This window comes from Salvelinus namaycush, chromosome 16 (assembly GCF_016432855.1).
Source record: "Salvelinus namaycush isolate Seneca chromosome 16, SaNama_1.0, whole genome shotgun sequence".
NCBI lineage: Eukaryota > Metazoa > Chordata > Actinopteri > Salmoniformes > Salmonidae > Salvelinus > Salvelinus namaycush.
Window position 1 is genome coordinate 25,583,592 of NC_052322.1, and position 22,943 is coordinate 25,606,534.

Sequence of the window (22,943 nt, forward strand, 5' to 3'; positions counted from 1 at the left end):
ATGGTTTTGTAATGTATACTGTTATCAAATAGTATGTTTCCTGAAATACTTTCAGTTTGTTCTCTCTCACACATTGTGTAACAATCTGTTGTGGGCAGTGTGAAATATGTACTGTATACTCGCTAAGGAAGATGTCTGTTCATTGGGGCAAAATGGCGGTTGAACATGGATGCATGAAACCCCCCACCCCCTCTCCTCTAGGTCTGGCTCTGTGCGGCTGCTGAGCCGTGTCTTCCTGTTCTAATTAAAGACTGCACCACACACAGCTCTCAGCCCCCTGTACTTATCCTCTACCTACCCCCCCCCCCCCCCCCCCCCCTACACACACACACACACACACACACACACACACACACACACACACACACACACACACACACACACACACACACACACACACACACACACACACACACACACACACACACACACACACACACACACACAACCTCCTTTATCTACAGATGGCATGCTGAGCCAGGCCAGAGCCACACACATTCAGCCATAACCCTTCAACGTGCGCCCAAACCAAGTGAGACTACATATTCAGTCCTCGTCACCTTTCACCTGACAATATAGACCCATCTATCTCTCACAGTGTTTAATCTTTAACCTGGATGTTATGACATGATCAGCAGTCTAGAGATTCAGAGAGACCGAGAGAAGGGAGAGGGATTCTGAGAGATTGAGGGAGAGAAAAAGAGAGAGTGACCCACAAATGATTCCCCCACTGAGCCATGAAAATTAGGTCGGCACTTTACGCTAGTGTTACTTACTATAAACAAATTGGGGGGAATTCAGACTGGAGTTACATGCATGTAACTTAAGCACTTTTCTCTCTATGCGTATTCTTGCCTTGAACTTAAGCATGGGGAAATGCCAGTGCCAGCAAGGTACGGTACGCATTTGGGGAGGAGATCAAAGAAATGTGTGTGTCTACATACGCAGTATTCTGACCTTGACTTAATTGACGAATAATTCTATCACCTGAACGCGTGAGGAAACAATGAATAAGGTTAAGTGTACCTGTCAGTTCCAAGTGGAAAAAGCATCTATACTGAAGAAAAATATAAACGCAACAGGTCCCATGTTTCATGAGCTGAAATAAAAGATCCCAGAAATGTTCCAAATGCACAAAAACGTAATATCTCTCAATTTTTGTGCACAAATGTGTTTATATCCCTGTTAGTGAGCATTTCTCCTTTGCCAAGATAATCCATCCACCTGACAGGTGTGGCATATCAATAAACTGATTAAACAGCATGATCATTACACAAGTGCACCTTGTACTGGGGACAATAAAAGGCCACTAAATGTGTAGTTTTGTCACACAGCACAATGCCACAGATGTCTCAAGTTTTGAGGGAGCGTGCAATTGGCATGCTGATTGCAGGAATGTCCACCAGAGTTGTTGGCAGATTATTTAATGTTCATTTCTCTATCATAAGCCACATTGTTTTAGAGAATTTGGCAGTATGTCCAACTGGCCTCACAACTGCAGATCACGTGTATTTTTTTCCATTTATTTAGCTAGGCAAGTCAGTTAAGAACAAATTCTTATTTACAATGACAGCTAAACCCAGACGACGCTGGGTCAATTGTGCGCTGCCCTTGGGACTCCCAATCACGGCTGGTTGTGAAACAGCCTGGAATCAAACCAGGGTCTGCTGTGATGCCTCTAGCACTGAGATGCAGACGTAGTGCCTTAGACACTGCGCCCCTCGGGAGCCCACACCAGCCCATTATTTCTGTCTGTAATAAAGCCCCTTTGTGGGGAAAAACTCATTCTGATTGGCTTGGCCTGGCTCCCCAGTGGGTGGGCCTATGCCCTCCCAGGTCAACCCATACCTGTGCCCCTGCCCAGTCATGTGAAATCCATAGATTAGGGCCTAATGATTTTTCTCTCGACATGTGTGCACATTACAAACTTTCATTCATAGGCTAGGTTGTAGCAACCTCATGATTGGTATAGGGGAAATTTGAGTATCATGTAGTATAAACCTATTGATGTTACATTGAATTGGGTGAATGGAATATGAATGACTGTCATCTAATTTGCTGTAATAGAAATAAGGCCATGCTCATGAACAACAATAATCGTATTCCCTCATCTTAAATGGCACCGACCGTCACTGATAAAAGGTACAATAAGACAGTATCCAGTCCAAGTCACTCTTTCTCTATGGTCTATAACCTGTCCATATCCAGTCTACCACTGTGTCCCTACTATCATACAGAAAAACATGTAACACCTTGCAACCCTGCAATGTCTGCCCATTCCATCTAGACACCTAATCTACTCAGAACTACCAACAAGGGCATCTCCATAAATGCATCCGAGTAAGTTATGTATTCCATTCAAAAGGCTTAAAATTTGCCTTTGGTTGTATAGTGTTATTTGGGAGTGTTATGGACTTTGGCGTAGGCGTTTCCCCTGTAATTGTAGTAGGCCACAATAATAAAGAATGTCTACATTGTTAATGAGTAGCTAGTACACTGGAATCTCTTTTATAACAGTTATGATTAAAGAACAATGTTCGACATTTTTTTAATGTGTGGCATAATCCCTTATCAGACTCATAACATGGATACCATAAATTCAATTTTGATGCATCGTTATAAAAACTCTCCATTCCTGTATCATCAGCCACTTTAAGTTAGCATGTTAGCATAGTTTGAACTCTTTGCTAATAATGTCATGGTTAAGGTTGCAAAATTCCGGGAACTTTCAATAAATTCCCTGCTTTTCCAGAAATCCTGGTTGGAGGATTCCCGGATTTCCTGCTTATTCCCTCCTGATTCCGGGCTACCTCCAACCGGGATTTCAGGAAAACCAGGGAATTTATTGAAAGTTACTTTCATTCCTAGTCATAGTCATACATCACTCACTCTGGCATGGGAATCATGGGATTCACTGCAGATAAACAAAACACATTGTGACGGTCACAATTTTCAAGTGGTAATAAGAATAGGGTATGATGACTGGTGTCACTGTTTGGATTGATCAACAGCCTTTCAACAGTCCGTCCTCCTCAATCTCAAACAATTTGCATACATCGCTCTTTCCAGTTTCAAAGGGAAACCATAAGTCAGGGGACAGACAGAGACCTGTCCTGAAGATGTGCGTCCATAGTTATGGGGTCTGTTATGGGATGTGTGTGTTTGAGCAGGCGGAGTGGAGTGGCCTGGCGGTGTGGTGTGACCCCATCCTGTATGTGTGTGAGAAGGCAGTGAAGCCCTGTCACATCAGGACACTAATTTCCCTGTAGTAGACTGGGGGACTCTGCCACTATGCCTTAGACATAATATATACAGTACAGTATTTCACACCACTGGACTCTACACTATGCTGGTGATACTGAGGATACTCAGATGAAAATTACATGAAATGTATTTACAATGAAACCCCACCTGAAAAGCAATTGCAACTTCAAACACTCAGAACCACCTACTGCGACCTTTTTCCCAAAATCAAAAGACTAAAGTCTCTAGTCATAGACATGAAAGGCTGGATAGATGTTTTTAAAAAGGGGCATTCAGATTTTCATTTGTCTGCTCCAGACCCACAGGTGAGGTTCTGAGGCCATGGAGCAGAAAGAAATCCCCCTTAATGTTGATACTTGGTGTGGGTCCTAATCCTGTTCAGAGCCTGGGGCAGCTACTCCTTCCCTATTAAGACATACTGACAACCTGGCTTACCCTGACACAAACAATGGACATACAAGGAGCACCTTGGGGGACAGACACACCTGAGCCTAGCGAGAGAAGGATTTCAGCTGTCTTTGATTGAAAGAGACAAAACATTAGAAAGGTGTCCTGTTAAATATATGACCTCCGACAATCTCGGACTTGTTGCTCGAGAGTCGGGATTCCAGCTAACAGACAGCACAAACAACAATATATTATTTAAAAGCCCACAAACATGTGGAGAATCTCGCATGTAAATGACAAGACATGTGCAGCTTTGCCTTCCCCCTCTTGGGCGCCAGTACACCCTGCCCCCTCCACAATACTACCCCCCCCCCCCCCCCCCCCCCCCCCCCCTCCAAGAGACAGCCTGGGTGAGGGAAGAAGAGCAACATACTCAGTTTAGTCAGGGGGATGAGTTTTAGACCTGGGTTCAAATACTATTTGAAATCATTAAAAAAAACTTGAGCTGTTCATTGCAACAGAGCTTCCCTGCTGCAATGAACCAATAAAAAAGTCCCAAAAGTGTAGCTAGCACCTAGCACTCTAGGCAGGCTAAAGCAAACCCTCAAAGTATTTGAAAGATTTCAAAAGGAATTTGAGTTCATGAAAGGAAGTACACTTGTTTCTTCACTCAATTCAGATATAAAAAGTAGGCTACTGATGAACTACAGACCTGTCATCACAAAGCAAACGGAAGGCCTGAGATATTTGTACTTTTCAACAACCTTTTGTCAGATCCACTCAAACAGCTTTGGAGGTGTTCTCGGCACCCAAACTGTCAATCAAAGATTGTTTGATGATCTGATCATGGGCCACTGTACATACTTTGAACATTCTGCTGATGCATCTCTTGTATTCATCTACTTCCTGTTTTTTCTCATTCCCTGTGTCTGTTTTCTCCTTCTTTCTCTGCTCCAGTTTGGAACCAAGCCAGCATTTTTTTGTCCTACTCTCTCCTTTATCTTCTGGACAGGTATGGACAAGTCAACTGAGGGCTGCTTGTTTTGAAACATGATCAGGGTAGGTAGAGAACCCACCTCGAAGCTGACCATGTAGTAGGTCTTGCAGGAATATTTGCTTTTGCCTGTGGGGCGAAGCTACAAATGAATAAAAAAAACAGAGAAGGAAAAAGCACAGCATCATTAGGATTAGGAGGTGAATTGGCACGAGGACAAAGTACTCTATAGTTCTCTCGCAAGTTGGCATATAAATTAGACGCTGTACCTTGCAGCCATATCTGGGGTTCATTATTTAACAGAATCCTAACAGGGAAAACTGAAGGGATTAACTCATGAAGAACACTGTACAACTCTCTTTGATAAAAAAACTGTTGAACTTTATTGTGGGACAGAAATGTATTCTTGTGCATGTGTGACACCTGCCCCATACCATGTTAGATGCTGTGGGCTGGGGCCATAGCCAACTCAGTGCTTGGAACAGCCTGCAGGCTTCAGCTCTAGACAGGTGTGCAAGCAACACTGTTAGGAAGGGCATTTCACACACAGCCCCAGGGCCCCACTGCTCACGCTCATTTGTGAATCTAATCTTTTTCAAACACTTTCAAAATATGAGATATCATCCAGGGAAAAAGAACACACTGTTTGGTTGTTTTATGTTATGAATGTTTAGATGTATCCTTCCCGCCCTTCCAAGTTTGATCAATGTACGTATCAACAGGATTTCACTACAGAAAATGTGTCAAAACTTCAATAATCAATAGTATTTTTTTATTATATGTACATGATAGAGACATTCGACTAGTGATTTCTTTATGCTCTGACAGATGAGGGCCAGCAAGCTAACTTCCAAATTCATTACCGACCAGCCCCCAAACAAGAACCTTTGACAAATGCAGGCACTTTGCACATTCCCTGAATAGCTAGGCTCTCGTCATTCCTCTAAAATTTCTCAGTAATCTGCAACAGGAGACAAACAAAAGGACTGGACTTTCCACATGCAACAGAAAAAAGAGCTGCCACTAAGCCAAAGGATAAGAAAGTGGTTTGCCCCGCTCCATTTATTTTATGGGTGGGTTGTCTTCTCAGAGTTCATCAACAGGTCAAAGCAAATAGTGAGGGCAAAGCATTTAACATAATACAAAAAGCTGTGTAGGTCTCACCACCCTACCCCTCCTCTCATGTTCAGTTCTCCTAATTCAAAGCCAGACCGTGTGTCTAAGGGCTAGCCATGCAGCTAGGATTGCATGCAACAGTTGGATGGATGGATGGGAAGGATGTGGCACAGCGTCCTGTCTGGCTTCCCTGCAGTGGCAGTGCATGTAGATGCACATAGTCAGATACACCTCCAGCCACCCACACCCACACCCTCCCTTTGGTTTCTTCCCGAGTCGTCATTGTTTCTGTTTCATGTCTGTGCGTTGTATTATGTTTCGTTTATTGATTAAATCACTCAATCCCTGAACTTGCTTCCCAACTCTCAGCGCACACGTTACATTATGACACCTCACCTAAGGGAAGCATCAGGAATAGTTTTTTTGTTATTTTTGTTTTGGTGGTGATGTCAGGTCCGGGTGTCAGAACCGGAGCTACCTGGGAGGCCTCAGCTGGTTTGTCGGATTCCCATGCCTCGGTGGGTTCAACGGGCTCCCCTGCCTCAGCGGGCTCGACGGGCTCCCATGCCTCAGCGGGCTCGACGGGCTCCCATGCCTCAGCGGGCTCGACGGGCTCCCATGCCTCAGCGGGCTCGACGGGCTCCCATGCCTCGACCGAGACAACCGGGGAGGTCTCAGCCGGCTCATCAGGCTCTCACGTCTCAGCCGGTTCGGGGAGGGGGTACTGTCATGTATGCTCTCTCCGGCGCCCTAGGTCACCATGCTCCCGAGCCTCAGCTGGATTGACAGGTTCCCGCGCCTTAGCAGAGGTGACCGGTCCGCTCCTGATCGCCAGGCTCGTCCCTGTGGTTGGCGTCCTGCGGCCGGAGCCGCGCGACGAAGAGGAGGTACTGTCACGTATGCTCTCTCTCCGGCACTCTAGATCGCCGTGCACCCGCGCCTTAGCAGAGGTTACCGGTCAGCTCCTGATCCCTGGGATCGTCATTTTGGTCGGCTTACTGTGGCTGGAGCCTTGCGTCTGGGAGGGGGTACTGTCACATGTGCTCCCTCTCCGGACTCTAGGTCACCAGGCTGCTAGTTATGGCGCACACCTGTCACCATCGTTACGCGCATCAGCGCATAATGATACTCACCTGGACTCCATCACCTCCTTGATTACCTGCCCTTTATAAGTCACTCCCTTCGGTTTCTTCCCGAGTCCTTATTGTTTCGGTTTCATGTCTGTGCATTGTTCGTGTTTCTTGTTTTGTATTATGTTCCATTTATTGATTAAATCACTCACTCCCTGAACTTGCTTCCCGACTCTCAGCGCACTCGTTACACTATCACTCAAGGAGGTCCATCATTCAACTATTAACTGACAGCAAAAAACCTTAGTATATCCACATTGGTTAGTTATCATGTTATGACTAAGTTTATAGTAAGACACAGGTAATTTTGCAGGAACAATTGACCACTGGCTCAGTGATAAAGGCAAAAACATGTTGAACCAACATTCTATCAGTCAACATACCTACGAACATCAATGGAATATTTGGTTGAAAACGCAAGGTCAAGGATCATGTGCTACTGTACTTCTGCCATTGCATTCACATAAATAGACACTCTGTGATACTGTGAAAGGTTTTCACCACAGCTGTGTTGTTGTCTGTGGTGTCTGAGTCAGTCAAGTTAAGGCTGTCTCCTTCACCTCTCCCAGACAACAAACATTACTATATGGCTGTGACTATTCAGACTGTGGGCAGACATTTATGGTCTGATTCAAAGAGCACTTTAGTCACTCAACTTTACAGATTATTTGTTCTGGTATATTTTAGCATATTTGCCTATATGGTGAAATTACCATGTCAATACTTTCCTTCCCACAACGATAAATTGTAGTGCTAAAATTGCATGCTTAGGAGCAAAACACTGAGGGGCCGATTCCGACCCGAGTTAAGCGCGCGTAAATGGAACGTATTTCCCTTTTTATCCACTTTTCTCTCTATGCGAATTCTGACCTTGAACTTAAGCATGAGAATAGCATGCTATTCACCTGCTATTCATTTGGGGTAGAGATCTAATAAATGGAGGTGTGGCGGAGGTGTGTCTACAGATACACTGTATTCTGACCTTGACTTAATTCTCTCATAATTCCACCACCTTTATGCACGAGGAAACCATGAATAAGGTCTAGCGAACCTACCGGTTCCAAGTGGAAAAAGCATCTACTTAATTTTTTTCTGTCAATATAAATAACACCATTCTCCATGCACTATAATTTCCATCTTGATAAGAGCTATTGATAAGAGCTAGGTAAATGAGTAATCCGTTTGGATAAGGGAATTGTAAATATAAATGACACTTGTTTTAGATATATTTTACCTTATAATCGCTGGTGACAAATGTGAAACCAGTCATAGGGCAGAAACTGAAGCATATCAACATATCGACTCAGTGGGTTTTGTTCAACATGTCTCTGGACCTACTCACTGCCACAGTCATACTCTGGACCTAGTTTTGTCCCATTGAATAAATGTTGTGGATCTTAATGTTTTTCCTCATAACCCTGGACTAACGGACCACCATTTGATTACATTTGCAATCGCAACAAATAATCTGCTCAGACCCCAACCAAGGAGCATCAAAAGTCGTGCTATAAATTCTCAGACAACCCAAAGATTCCTTGATGCCCTTCCAGACTCCCTCTGCCTACCCAAGGACGTCAGAGGACAAATCAGTTAACCACCTAACTGAGGAACTCAATTTAACCTTGCGCAATAGCCGAGATGCAGTTGCACCCCTAAAAACTAAAAACATTTGTCACAAGAAGCTAGGTCCCTGGTATACAGAAAATACCCGAGCTCTGAAGCAAGCTTCCAGAAAATTGGAACGGAAATGGCGCCACACCAAACTGGAAGTCTTCCGACTAGCTTGGAAAGACAGTACCGTTGTCACGCCCTGACCTTAGAGATCCTTTTTATGTCTCTATTTTGGTTGGTCAGGGCGTGAGTTGGGGTGGGCATTCTATGTTTTTGTTCTATGTTGTCTATTTCTATGTGTTTGGCCGGGTGTGGTTCTCAATCAGAGGCAGCTGTCTATCGTTGTCTCTGATTGAGAACCATACTTAGGTAGCCTTTTCCCACCTGTGTTTTGTGGGTAGTTGTTTTCTGTTTTTGTGTCTGCACCAGACAGAACTGTTTCACTTTTGTTCTCCTGTTTGTTGTTTTTGTTCGATTTGGTTTTAGGATTAAATTATGAACACTTTAAACACTGCACCTTGGTCCACTCTTCCTTCAGCCCACGAGAATCGTTACAACCGTGCAGTATCGAAGAGCCCTCACTGCTGCTCGATCATCCTATTTTTCCAACTTAGTTGAGAAAAATAAGAACAATCCGAAATCTCTATTGGTACTGTCGCAAAGCTAACTAAAAAGCAGCGTTCCCCAAGAGTGGATGGTTTTCACTTCAGCAGTAATAAATTCATGAACTTCTTTGAGGAAAAGATCATGATCATTAGAAAGCAAATTACGGACTCCTCTTTAAATCTGCGTATTCCTCCAAAGTGCAGTTGTCCTGAGTCTGCACAACACTGCCAGGACCTAGGATCAAGGGAGACACTCAAGTGTTTTAGTACTATATATCAAGACACAATGATGAAAATAATCATGGCCTCTAAAACTTCAAGCTGCATACTTTACCCTATTCCAACTAAACTACTGAAAGAGCTGCTTCCTGTGCTTAGCCCTCCTATGTTGAACATAATAAACGGCTCTCTATCCATCGGATGTGTACCAAACTCACTAAAAGTGGCAGTAATAAAGCCTCTCTTGAAAAAGCTAAACCTTGACCCAGAAAATATAAAAAACTATCGGCCTATATCGAATCTTCCATTTCTCTCTAAATTTTTTTGAAAAAGCTGTTGCGCAGCAACTCACTGCCTTCCTGAAGACAAACAATGTATACGAAATGCTTCAGTCTGGTTTTAGACCCCATCATAGCACTGAGACTGCACATGTGAAGGTGGTAAATTACCTTTTAATGGCGTCAGACCGAGGCTCTGCATCTGTCCTCGTGCTCCTAGACCTTAGTGCTGCTTTTGATACCATCGATCAACACATACTTTTGGAGAGATTGGAAACCCAAATTGGTCTACACGGACAAGTTCTGGCCTGGTTTAGATCTTATCTGTCGGAAAGATATCAATTTGTCTCTGTGAATGGTTTGTGCTCTGACAAATCAACTGTTCATTTCGGTGTTCCTCAAGGTTCCGTTTTAGGACCACTATTGTTTTCACTATATATTTTACCTCTTGGGGATGTCATTCGAAAACATAATGTTAACTTTCACTGCTATGCGGATGACACACAGCTGTACATTTCAATGATACATGGTGAAGCCCCAAAATTGCCCTCACTAGAAGCCTGTGTTTCAGACATAAGGAAGTGGATGGGTGCAAACTTTCTACTTTTAAACTCGGACAAAACAGAGATGCTTGTTCTAGGTCCCAAGAAACAAAGAGATCTTCTGTTGAATCTGACAATTAATCTTGATGGTTGTACAGTCGTCTCAAATAAAACTGTGAAGGACCTCGGTGTTACTCTGGACCCTGATCCCTCTTTTGACGAACATATCAAGACTGTTTCAAGGACAGCTTTTTTCCATCTACGTAACATTGCAAAAAATCTGAAACTTTCTGTCCAAAAATGATGCATAAAAATTAATCCATGCTTTTGTTACTTCTAGGTTAGACTACTGCAATGCTCTACTTTCCGGCTACCCGGATGAAGCACTAAATAAAACTTCAGTTAGTGCTAAATACGGCTGCTAGAATAATGACTAGAACCAAAAAATGTGATCATATTACTCCAGTGCTAGCCTCCCTACACTGGCTTCCTGTTAAGACAAGGGATGATTTCAAGCTTTTACTGCTAACCTACAAAGCATTACATGGGCTTGCTCCTACCTATCTTTCCAATTTGGTCCTGCCGTACATACCTACACGTACGCTACGGTCACAAGACGCAGGCCTCCTAATTGTCCCTAGAATTTCTAAGCAAACAGCTGGAGGCAGGGCTTTCTCCTATAGAGCTCCATTTTTATGGAATGGTCTGCCTACCCATGTGAGAGACGCAGACTCGGTCTCAACTTTTAAGTCTTTACTGAAGACTCATCTCTTCAGTGGGTCATATGATTGAGTGTAGTCTGTCCCAGGAGTGTGAAGGTGAACGGTAAGGCTCTGGAGCAACGAACCGCCCTTGCTGTCTCTGCTTGGCCGGTTCCCCTCTCTCCACTGGGATTCTCTGCCTCTAACCCCATTACAGGGGCTGAGTCACTGGCTTACTGGTGCTCTTCCATGCCGTCCCTAGGAAGGGTGCGTCACTTGAGTGGGTTGAGTCGCTGACGTGGTCTTCCTGTCTGGGTTGGCGCCCCCCCTTGGGTTGTGCCGTGGCGGAGATCTTTGTGGGCTATACTCGGCCTTGTCTCAGGATGGTAAATTGGTGGTTGAAGATATCCCTCTAGTGGTGTGGGGGCTGTGTTTTGGCAAAGTGGGTGGGGTTATATCCTGCCTGTTTGGCCCTGTCCGGGGGTATCATCGGATGGGGCCACAGTGTCTCCTGACCCCTCCTGTCTCAGCCTCCAGTATTTATGCTGCAGTAGTTTATGTGTCGGGGGGCTAGGGTCAGTCTGTTATATCTGGAGTATTTCTCCTGTCTTATCCGGTGTCCTGTGTGAATTTAAGTATGCTCTCTCTAATTCTCTCTTTCTTTCTCTCTCTCGGAGGACCTGAGCCCTAGGACCATGCCTCAGGACTACCCGGCATGATGACTCCTTGCTGTCCCCAGTCCACCTGGCCGTGCTGCTGCTCCAGTTTCAACTGTTCTGCCTGCTGATATGGAACCCTGACCTGTTCACCGGACGTGCTACCTGTCCCAGACCTGCTGTCTTCAACTCTCTAGAGACAGCAGGAGCAGTAGAGATACTCTCAATGATCGGCTATGAAAAGCCAACTGACATTTACTCCTGAGGTGCTGACTTGTTGCACCCTCGACAACTACTGTGATTATTGTTATTTGACCATGCTGGTCATTTATAAACATTTGAACATCTTGGCCATGTTCTGTTATAATCTCCACCCGGCACAGCCAGAAGAGGACTGGCCACCCCTCATAGCCTGGTTCCTCTCTAGGTTTCTTCCTAGGTTTTGGCCTTTCTAGGGAGTTTTTCCTAGCCACCGTGCTTGTACAACTGCATTGCTTGCTGTTTGGGGTTTTAGGCTGGGTTTCTGTACAGCACTTTGAGATATCAGCTGATGTAAGAAGGGCTATATAAATAAATTTGATTTGATCAACTTTCCCACACAAAAGTTTATGAAATGCTGTGCATTAAATTGTACAGCCTTTAACTTGCAGGGATGGGCAGTCTCGAACGTCTTAACTATAGGCTACCCCAACTTTCTCCTATTTCTATCATGTTAAATATTAGCCACTATCAGTATCGACTGTCAGTAGGCCTAATAACCACACAGATTCAACTGCCAATTTACTGTTAGTTCCCTTCAGTTGATATAGCCTACATTATCATTCAATTTAATTGCACTATTTTGTTTACCTTTGGTTCCTCTGTAAATTATGTCAAGGCCATATGGTTGTTGCTGAAGATCATTAGTAACAGTCGATAATATACCAAAAAGGCTAATTAAAACGTTATGGGGTGGAGCACAGACCAAGCCGTAACAGTTTGAACCCTACGCATGATGCAATACTTGGCTGTGTCATCACAGTTCCATGGTTAGTGCAGACAATAGATGACGGTATAACCTACTATTGTACACTATTCTTCCTACATTACCATTGGTTGAAGAACTGAGTGTGGCAATTTTCAGAATTAATCAAACCACCAATTTCTTTATTTTCTGCGTAAAGGCTCTGCTCACCAGTTTATGATTCATAAATACTTTCCTAACCCTAAATAATCTACGAGATCAGAGTATTTTTAAATCTACCAATTGGTGCTGAAACTGAGACGATTATGCATATATTTAGATGGCTTGATTATGCATTTATTTAGATGGCTTTCTTTCATTGATCCATAATATTCTACATTTCAGTTAAAGGCATTCAGTTGTACAACTCACTATCCCTCTTTCCCGTTCCTTTATTCTGAACCCGTTCTCTAGATATATTGTAGTGAGTCTGGACAAAATTCTAACTAAAAGTTACCAGCGTTTCGAATGCGATGGCTGAAGATAAATGTACTGAAAACCCTATTGAGTGAAAAGTCCACAAGAAGATCTGTTGGCCAGTAAGTGGGAGAGTTTTCAGCGGTTTAATTACATTTATTTAGCGCACACAAGGGAACCACGCCTGCAAAGCCCGTTGCTCACCTGCACAAGGTAAGTCTTAATACCAACTACTGAGAAGTGCATAGGAAAGGTGTGTGCAAGAAAATAGTAATTTCCTATGTCCGAATTGGACTCTATGTTATCAAGAGATTTGTTTCATTTCCTGAAGAAAGTTACATTCAACAAACCCAATATTGTGATCTACACTGAGTATACAAAACATTAAGAACACCTGCTCTTTTCATGGCATAGATTGACTAGGAGAATCCAGGTGAAAGCAATGATCCCTTATTGATTTCACTTGTTAAATCTACTTCAAATCAGTGTAGGTGAAGGGGAGGAGACATGTTAAAGGATTTTTAAGCCAATTGAGACATGGATTGTGTATGTGTGCCATTCATAGGGTGAATGGGCTAGACAAAAGATTTAAGTGACTTTGAGCAGGGTATGGTACTAGGTGCCAGGTGCACCGGTTTGTGTTATTAAGAACTGCAACGCTGCTGGGTTTTTCACGCTCAACAGTTTCCTGTGTGTATCAAGAATGGTCCACCACCCAAAGGACATCCAGCCAACTTGACACAACTGTGGGAAGCATTGGAGTCAACGTGTGCCGGCATCCCTGTGGAACGCTTTCGACACCTTGTAGAGTCCATGTCTCGACAAATTGTGGCTGTTTGGGGGCGGGGGGGTGGGGGGGTTTCAACTCAATATTAGGAAGATGTTCCTAGTGTTTGGTATACTCAGTACCTGTTGAACCTTTTTATGTAACGTGGTTCATTGGCTCTTAATAATTTTTTCTGTACAGATCATCGTATAGGCCTGGAGTGTAGCAGCTGTTGTACAGGCATCAGTCTTCACAAGCAGAGATATACTATTGGTCTGTAGGCAAATCAGTAGCACAGATTCAGACATATACCCTCACACATCCACTCAGACATACACACACACACACAGCCTTTTCCCAATGACAATGCACTTAGTCATAAGCGAGACAGACTAAATTACTTGTGGGATTTCTCTACGCGCACCACCTTGGTTCACCCTCTCTCGCTACAGCCATTAATAATATAATAAGTTAGTGCTACATCAATCTGTATCTAAACTAGAAGTCTTTGAGGACATGGCCTAAATCAAACTTAGTTCGGGGGAACAGAGCAGATAAGATGCGTGCTTGCATCCCAAATGGCACCCTATTCCCTATGTAGCACACTTGTTTTGATCAGAGGCTCTGGTCAAAAGTAGTGCACTACATAGGGAATAGGGTGCCATTTGGGAGGCACTAAACAGTTATATTGCTGAACTGTTGAATGTCAGTATTGAGTCATTTGTTTGTTCCTCATGATGGTGTGTAAACAGCTTAGCTAGATTGCAGTTCCTATGAGACACTGAGTTAAATGGGCAAACAAACATACCTGGAGGCAGAGCGTGGGAGAGAAAAACACTCTCACTGCACAAACACTGCTGTGAAAAACACACAAACACGCACACAGACACACATGGTTGCTCCTCAGTTTACAGTGCAGTCACTTGAAAGATCCTGAAGGTTTATGGAGAGGGCCTCCAACTGATCTGGTGTAGACTAAGACTTGAAAGGAGTGTGTGCGCACTACGGCGCCGTGCAGTTTTTTTTTAACAATCCTCTCCCCCGACATATCCCAAACATGCACTTACCTGCCCTGCTCTGCAACTAATCACAGCTCCTACTGTAACCATTACACTCCAGCCTCAAAGCCTTGCAAAGCCTCATTTCCCATGCTATGCCCAAGGATAGGGAACTATTACTGATGCAAACAATGCTTCCAATGGAATATTTTGCCATTCCATTGTATACTTCATGTGAAAGGTTGAGTCTGTACGTGTGGTGTTTCTAAAGTATCTCCATGTATTGACAGATGCGTGTGTATTTTACATGTATTATGTATCCGTATACTGCAGACCTACACTATAATGACTCATCGACTGTAAAGTCAGTCTCTCTGGATTACAGTGCACGTCAGGGATTGTTATTATTATTTATTGAGCCTAGTTTACTGTATTATGTGTAGAGATGTTAAATGTACTTTAAAATAAAGTTTAATTTCCATAACAGTGAAATAGTATAGAATGCACCCCACCCCCTATGATACTCAAAATGTACCCTTGAACTCACAAACTGTCTCACTCTAACAGCACACCATGTGTAATTGAAACAGACCGCACATTGGAGGAACACACACTCCCAGTACAATTGCCATGAAAATAACAATGAAACAAAAACACCCTCAAGTTGACATTATATTAATATAATGTCAAATTGAGGGTGTTTGTTTATCTTTGTTTTCATCTACCTCTAAATCTGTGCATCTGACATGCAGCAATGCAGTCTGAAAGCAGCACCATGGCACTGTTTTGACTCACCCCCTCAAAAACAGGACAGCTTAACTTTCATATGCAACATCAAAATCCACCCCCCCACCCCCTTACCCGAAGGTCACAATAACTAACAACGGTACACCCTTGGTTAGTGTACACGTCAACATTGCATTGCACACAGAGCGATATATACGAATATGTATGGATAGATGGGCTGTACTACCTCATGGGTATCAGTAGCTTCTGAGCTGGATGGTTGCCAGCGACAGTGTGTGAATCCAGGCCATCCTAGCGTCTGGCTGAGGCTCTATGTGCTATCCATGACTGCCTTGTGTCCCTCCCAGCTTCTTTCCCTTCGGGTCTTCCTCAGATTTTTACTCCACTCGTCCAGAAATGGGAAGTAGGGGACAGGGTCCTCCGTTGTATCTTTATTTTCTTCTCCCTCCAACAAAAAACAGGAACTTTAAACGAAAAAAAGTGCTCGCTGGTCTGGTTACTTACCATGCAGATCCCTCTTTAGGCTTCTGCTCTCCCTCTCCTCGTTGACAATCCCTCTCGTCCCCTCTCTCTCTCCGCTACAGTTGGGGAAGTGCACTCTCTCCCGTTCTCTCTCCTTCCTCTCCCCCTCTTTTTCTCTCGGCCTCTAATAGTTAGTGTTGCATTTCAACACCTGCTTATAGAAAGAGAGGGAGAGAGGAGTGCGCTAGCAGCCATCTGCGTGAGAGAAAATGTTTTCCTTTCTGTGAATATGTGTGATAGTTTGTCTGTCTGTGTGTGTGTGTGCATGGGTCGGATCCTTGTGTGTCAACAGAAATGCACTGAAAGTGGATAGAAGGCAAGTGGGAGGGGAAAAGGGGTGGGAAGTAGACAGTGTGTGCGCTCAGGCGTGTGTCTGTCTGTGTGTGTGCTCAGGCCGTGTGTGTGTGTGTGTGTGTGTGTGTGTGTGTGTGTGTGTGTGTGTGTGTGTGTGTGTGTGTGTGTGTGTGTGTGTGTGTGTGTGTGTGTGTGTGTGTGTGTGTGTGTGTGTGTGTGTGTGTGTGTGTGTGTGTGTGAGTGTGTGTGTGTGTGTGTGTGTGTGTGTGTATGCGTGTGCTCCCATGCAATTAAGTAAGTAGCTAGTATCAGTTTGGAGAAAGAAAGTATTTGCAAAGGCATGCTTGAACTACTTGGCTTCTCCCTCTCCCAAGCATTATAACTCCCTAATTAAACATAAAAAATGGTTACCTCGGTCAACCCTCTACTAAGCAGTGGTGAGAGAAAGTCTAATTGTTCTCATTTGAACAGTTTTCCAGATTTTACCAATAAAAAATTCTAAAGTTGTTCTTTCATCATGAAATCTATCAAAAAAACTCAGTTGCCAGTTTATGTGCTATCATAAAAACTCTACACAATATTGTACATTCCATCTTACAATGGCAACTTGTTTGTGGTTACATGACAAGCAGGGTTGGGGAGTATTGGATTACATGTAATCCGTTACATGTAAGGGATTACAAAAAAACGGTAATTGTAATCCGTTATGATACCAGCAAAAATATTGTAATCAGATACAGATACTTTTGAAAAACTTCGAGGATTACTTTAAATTCAGAAAGGAGGTTTGCAAAAAAAATCTTTGAAACGTCTGTTGTTTTCTCAAAGACATTCAAATCAGCATTGAAAAAAGGAGCAAGTTTAAATTCGTTCCACCTGAGTGAGTCTGACCACAAGTCAGAGACCACTATGATGACACACCAAATGTGTTTGATGGATTGCGGGAAAAGAGCAGGAATAGGCTTTTGTAGGCTACAGTCCAAGCTATGTCTTCCAATGCTGCGACTGCTGTTGGCATCCAAAGATTATCCAATTTGAATAAACGCTTGGAGGTAAGGATCACAGCAGTGGTTTAGTCTACGGTGATATGGATGTCACCTATTATTGATATCTACATAGTGCATTGATGTGAATCACACTGCTGCTCTCTCATTTAGCTATTTGTGACTTACAGATTGTGGTTGTTGTGGACGGCTGTTCACAAATCTACATGTGTATTTGAACCCAATAATGGTTAAATTCAAGAAGTTTAAGCTGCCTGTCAATCATTGTTTTTGAAACCAGTGAAAAATGGCTCTTGCACAGCTGCACAGTGCGGATCCCAGCCTATGGAATAAAAGTGGGGCTTTTATTGCTCAATCTAATTCATGCAGATAACATTTTTTAATCCATAGCCCTAATGGACACATGTTCAAACTCATACACTTTTGATAGACTTAAAGGGGCAATCTGTAGTTGCTAAAACAATTTTTGTACTTATATATATATATATATACACACACACACACAGTCAAAAGTTGACACACCTACTCATTCCAGGGTTTTTCTTCATTTTTACTATTTTCCACATTTGAGAATAATAGGGAAGATATCAAACTATGACATAACACATATTGAATCATGTAGTAACCAAAAAAGTGTTAAACAAATAAAAATATATTTCATATTTGAGATTTTTCAAGAATATAATTTATAAATGCCTCATGAGCTTAGTTCAACTGTCACACTCCATGAGAACCCAAAATATAAACTTGTTTTTCTCCAATATTTGTAAACTTTGTAAATGTGAACAAACACTGTATAGCCTCATAACATGGTTAAAAAAAAATTATATCAATGGTCAATCCTTGCATCCATAGCTCTGTCCATTAATCCGAGAGTGCTTACATTTCTCCAGGCCCATTCCTCAGCTTTTTACCAAAAGAGGCGGGCGACCATTTTGTTATTGTTTCATCTGTGGATTTGCCCTTTAAACAGCTGCATATTATCAAGATAATCAAAGTGTCACCAACAAAAAGTTATAGCAAATGCAGCATATGGCATTCATTTTTCACATGTAAATAGCACTTTTCAGTAGTGCTCAAAGCATACCATTCCATGAACGCAACTCGAATCAATGAGCCCAATCAGTCCTACATGACAACAGAGTAGGGCTGGCATACTAAGTCCTTAGTTTTGGGGTGATGCTCAGGTAAACAATTTGGCTAATCTATACTTCCATATTTCCAAGTCCTGTTCTTGAAGACCAAGGGGTATAACATTTATTGGAATGACTGGAATTCTATTTTTTGTTTTTGTTGTTGGTATTTATCAACAATTCCGTGGTATCCAATTGGTAGTTACAGTCTTGTTCCATCGCTGCAACTCCCGTACGGACTCGGGAGAGGCGAAGGTCGAGAGCCGTGCGTCCTCCGAAACACAACCCAACCAAGCCGCACTGCTTCTTGACACAATGCCCGCTTAACCCGGAAGCCAGCCACGCCAATGTGTCGGAGGAAATAAGGTACACCTGGCGACCATGTCAGTGTATATGCGTCCGGCCCGCCACAGGAGTCGCTAGAGCGGCCAAACCCTCCCCTAATCTGGACGACGCTGGGCCAATTGTGTACCGCCCCATAGGTGTCCCACACAGCCTGGACTCGACCCAGGATCTCTAGTGGCACAGCTAGCACTGCGATGCAGTGCCTTAGACCCCTGCGCCACTCGGGAGGCCCGTGACCAGAATTCTCATAGACTTTGGTTTTTAATGTAAAGATACCATTTAATCATATTATTATAAGTAGTAGAAAGCGATGGGTTAAAAGAAGCCTACATAACCAACCCATAAAGTAAAATGTAACATCAATATATGGCCAGCTATGTAAACGTTAACATTGATTTATCCTGCAATAGATGTGGTTCAATTGGTAACATACATGTTTGTCTTCTTTTAATGCCTCTTAAGGGGAAAGTAATCTAAAAGTAACTGAATGTAATCAGATTACGTTACTGAGTTTGGGTAATCCAAAAGTTACGTTACTGATTACAATTTTGGATAGGTAACTAGTAAATGTAACGGATTACATTTAGAAAGTAACCTACCCAACCCTGATGACAAGTTGACACTTTTCAGTAGGTTACAATGGGTGGTGTTATGGGTTTTCTCGCTCCCTGCCTTTCAGTGCTTCCCCACTCTATTTAAGTAAATGTCCAGTGTTTCCAGATTTCTATGAAATATGACCTGTAATTAATTACAAAATGAGTGAAATAGTTTTCCTTCCAAATAGGTTTATTAAGTATGTTAATTAAGAAGTTTAAGAAGCAGCTTTTCTGTGTTTAAATGGTGTGGATGTATACAGGTCATTAAAAATATTCATGCAAGTAGACAGCTGATTGGCCAGCAGTTTGAGATGGAAGTTTGCTTTGGCCACAAATATGAGTATAGGATGAGTCAACAACATTATGTGGGTATGAGTTAACTTCTTTGGGAAAGGGGGGCAGTATTGAGTAGCTTGGATGAATAATGTGCCCAGAGTAAACTGCTTGTTACCCAGGCCCAGAAGCTATGATATGCATATAAGTAGTAGATTTGGATAGAAAACACTCTAAAGTTTCCAAAACTGTTAAAATAATGTCTGTGAGTATAACAGAACTCATATGGCAGGCGAAAACCTGAGACAAATCCAACCAGGAAGTGGGAAATCTGAGGTTTGTAGTTTCATTTAAGTGATTGCCTATCCAATATGCTGTGTCTATGGGGCCAGATTGCACTTCCCAAGGCTTCCAGCAGATAGCAACAGTCTTTAGAAAGTTGTTTGAGGCTTCTATTGTGGAAGGGGGTCGAATAAGAGCTGTTTCAACAAGTGGACTAGGCTGAGGCCAATGAGTTGTTTACTGCGCGGTTACGCGGGCGTGCCGTTCCTTCTTTTTCCTCTGTAATGAATACGCTATTGTCCGGTTGGAATATTATTGAAGATTTATTATAAAAAGACCCTAAGGATTGATTGTAAACATCGTTTGACATGTTTCTACAAACTGTAATGGAACTCTTTTGACTTTTCGTCTGGATTTTGCACTCGCGCATTGTGCCTTTGGAATAGTGAACTAAACGTGCGAACAAAACGGAGGTATTTGGACATAAATATGGACGTAATCGAACAAAACAAACATTTCTTGTGGAAGTGGGAGTCCTGGGAGTGCATTCCGACGAAGATCAGCAAAGGTAAGTGAAGATTTATAATGCTATTTCTGACTGTTGTTGACTCCACAATTTGGCGGATAACTGTATGGCTTGCTTTTGTGGCTGAACGCTGTTCTCAGATTATTGAATATTGTGCTTTTGCCGTAAAGCTTTTTTGAAATCTGACACAGCGGTTGCATTAAGAACAAGTTTATCTTTAATTCTATGTAAAACATGTATCTTTCATCAAAGTTTATGATGAGTATTTCTGTTATTTGATGTGGCTCTGCAATTTCTCCGGATGTTTTGGAGGCATTTCTGCACATGGCGCCAATGTAAACTGAGGTTTTTGGATATAAATATGAACTTGATTGAACAAAACATACATGTATTGTGTAACATTGAGTCCTGGGAGTGTCATCTGATGAAGATCGTCAAAGGTTAGTGATTAATTTTATCTATATTTCTGCTATTTGTGACACCTCTCTTTGGTTGGAAAATGGCTGAATGCTTTCTGTGACTAGTTGCTGACCTAACATAATGATATGTTCTGCTTTTGCTGAAAAGCCTTTTTGAAATCGGACAGTGTGGTTGGATTAACGAGAAGTGTATCTTTAAAATGGTGTGAAATACTTGTATGTTTGAGGAATTTTAATTATGAGATTTCTGTTGTTCTGAATTTGGCGCCCTGCAATTTCACTGGCTGTTGGCGAGGTGGGATGCTAGCGTCCCGAACGATCCCAGAGAGGTTAACAGAATATGTACTTTTTAAAGTGAGATTTTCAAATGACAGTTACTCTAAGTGTGATGTTGAGGTATAATGGGAGAACCATTAGTACAATGTCCATGTCCCAAATAGCACCTTTTGCCTACAGAACCCTATAAAAAGGAGAGCACTATATAGGGAATAGGGTGCCATCTGGAATGCACAGTCTCTGTGGAAGACTGTGACCACGTTGCATACCTTACTCCACTAACTGACATGTACTAACGCACACTTCCTGCAGGCTGAATGGCAGAGGAACACACTCACAGCAAGCATAGCAAGCAAAAGATGAACGCTACAGCGGTAGAGAAAGAGAGAGAAAGAGAATAGGGGTGAGAGAGCAAGAGAAAGGAGGAAAGAAGTCGCCGAAGGCCACAGGAATATTTCAGAAGGGTGGGTAGGAGCAGAGGGAAAAGAGGGGAGAGAATTAATTAACAGAACACCTGTCTCTATCTGACTCCTAATAAATCAGAGGGATTTCATCTGGCTGGAGTTCTCCTTTTCTGAGGGGAGTTCACGTTTCTGAGGGCGTGGGGAGGAAAGGGGAGCAGATTTTTCGGTAAGATAACAACAAAGTTCTCTGGTATCTTGAACTTGAATTTATTTCAGATTGACACCTTATTGGTACTGTATCTTATTCATCCAACCAGAGTTATTTTCCAAAATTTGAAATGCAAAACAGCTTGCGCAAAACGTGTTACACTTGTAGAAAGACTTCAAATCGTATAGTACAGTACAAACAAGATAAGCAACAAGATTCCCAATATGTTCCAGGTCTATCTCATTACAAATATAGAGTGATAGTGTAGAAAAGCAGGACCAGTTTCACATATGTAAATATGTAAGTATACCTATGTGTATATACATTATAACAAGCTCATCCATTTAACAAAGTGAGAACATCACAAATCATCATAGTTGAAGGACAGAAATCAAGTCATCAGCTCATAGAAAAGCAACAAAAACGTAACAATACAAACCAACTCTCACATATTGTAAACCAGGTGCAAACCACAATATTACCCGCAAAAGGCCGGTGTAGGTGCCTAGCAGTAACACAGCTAATTCAACTAATAAAAGTCTTAATGAAAGACTATGATAAATTGATCATTTGAACCAGGTGTGTTACCACTTGGCTGGAACAAACACCTGCAACCACATCGGTCCTTTGCAGATACGTTTGGCCACCCCTGCTGTAAACAAACCTAAACACTGACCATAGTGGATAGACAGAGTGCCAACAGGGAAACAAATTCATTGATGGGACCTGAAATGCAAAAGAGTCTCTTTTATCTCACTCTACCTCTCCTCCCCGTCCGTTCCGCTTCTCTTGGAAAATAAGTTATGCACTGCAGTCCTAACTCATGTTGCCAAAGTACGCGTCGCTTGCTTTGAGACATACAGTACAGTTTGGACGGGGAGAGAAAACATGTACAGCTTTGGTTAGAAAAATCGTAGCACACAAAAGCAGACAGACGGTAGACCCAAACAGACAGACGGTAGACACTTAGGTGCTTGCTCTATCATGTTATGTTACTGAGTTACAGCATTAAACTCGTTTTACGAGACGTCTTTAATGGATTGATTAACTTAATTTTAAAATATTATATATACAGTACCAGTCAAAAGTTTGTACACACCTACTCATTCAAGGGTTTTTCTTTATTTGTACTATTTTCTACATTGTAGAATAATAGTGAAGACATCAAAACTATGAAATAACACATATGGAATCATGTAGTAACCAAAAAAGTGTTAAACAAAGAGA

General features: G+C 42.5%; 2 protein-coding genes across 2 annotated transcripts in view; both read right to left on the bottom strand.

The window, feature by feature from the left end:
• Window positions 1–15,760, bottom strand: part of arhgef19 (Rho guanine nucleotide exchange factor (GEF) 19) — a 31,542-nt gene extending 15,782 nt beyond the window's left edge. Inside the window, exon 1 of the mRNA XM_039011495.1 lies at window positions 15,661–15,760. The gene's annotated coding sequence lies outside the window, so the exon portion shown is untranslated. The remainder of the gene's footprint in view (window positions 1–15,660) is intronic.
• ano11 (anoctamin 11) overlaps window positions 2,886–22,943 on the bottom strand; it is a gene marked incomplete at its 5' end in the record, with an annotated part of 54,725 nt that continues 34,667 nt past the window's right edge. Inside the window, 1 exon segment of the mRNA XM_039011496.1 lies at window positions 2,886–2,914. Within this exon segment, the coding sequence (XP_038867424.1) occupies window positions 2,886–2,914 (29 nt within the window).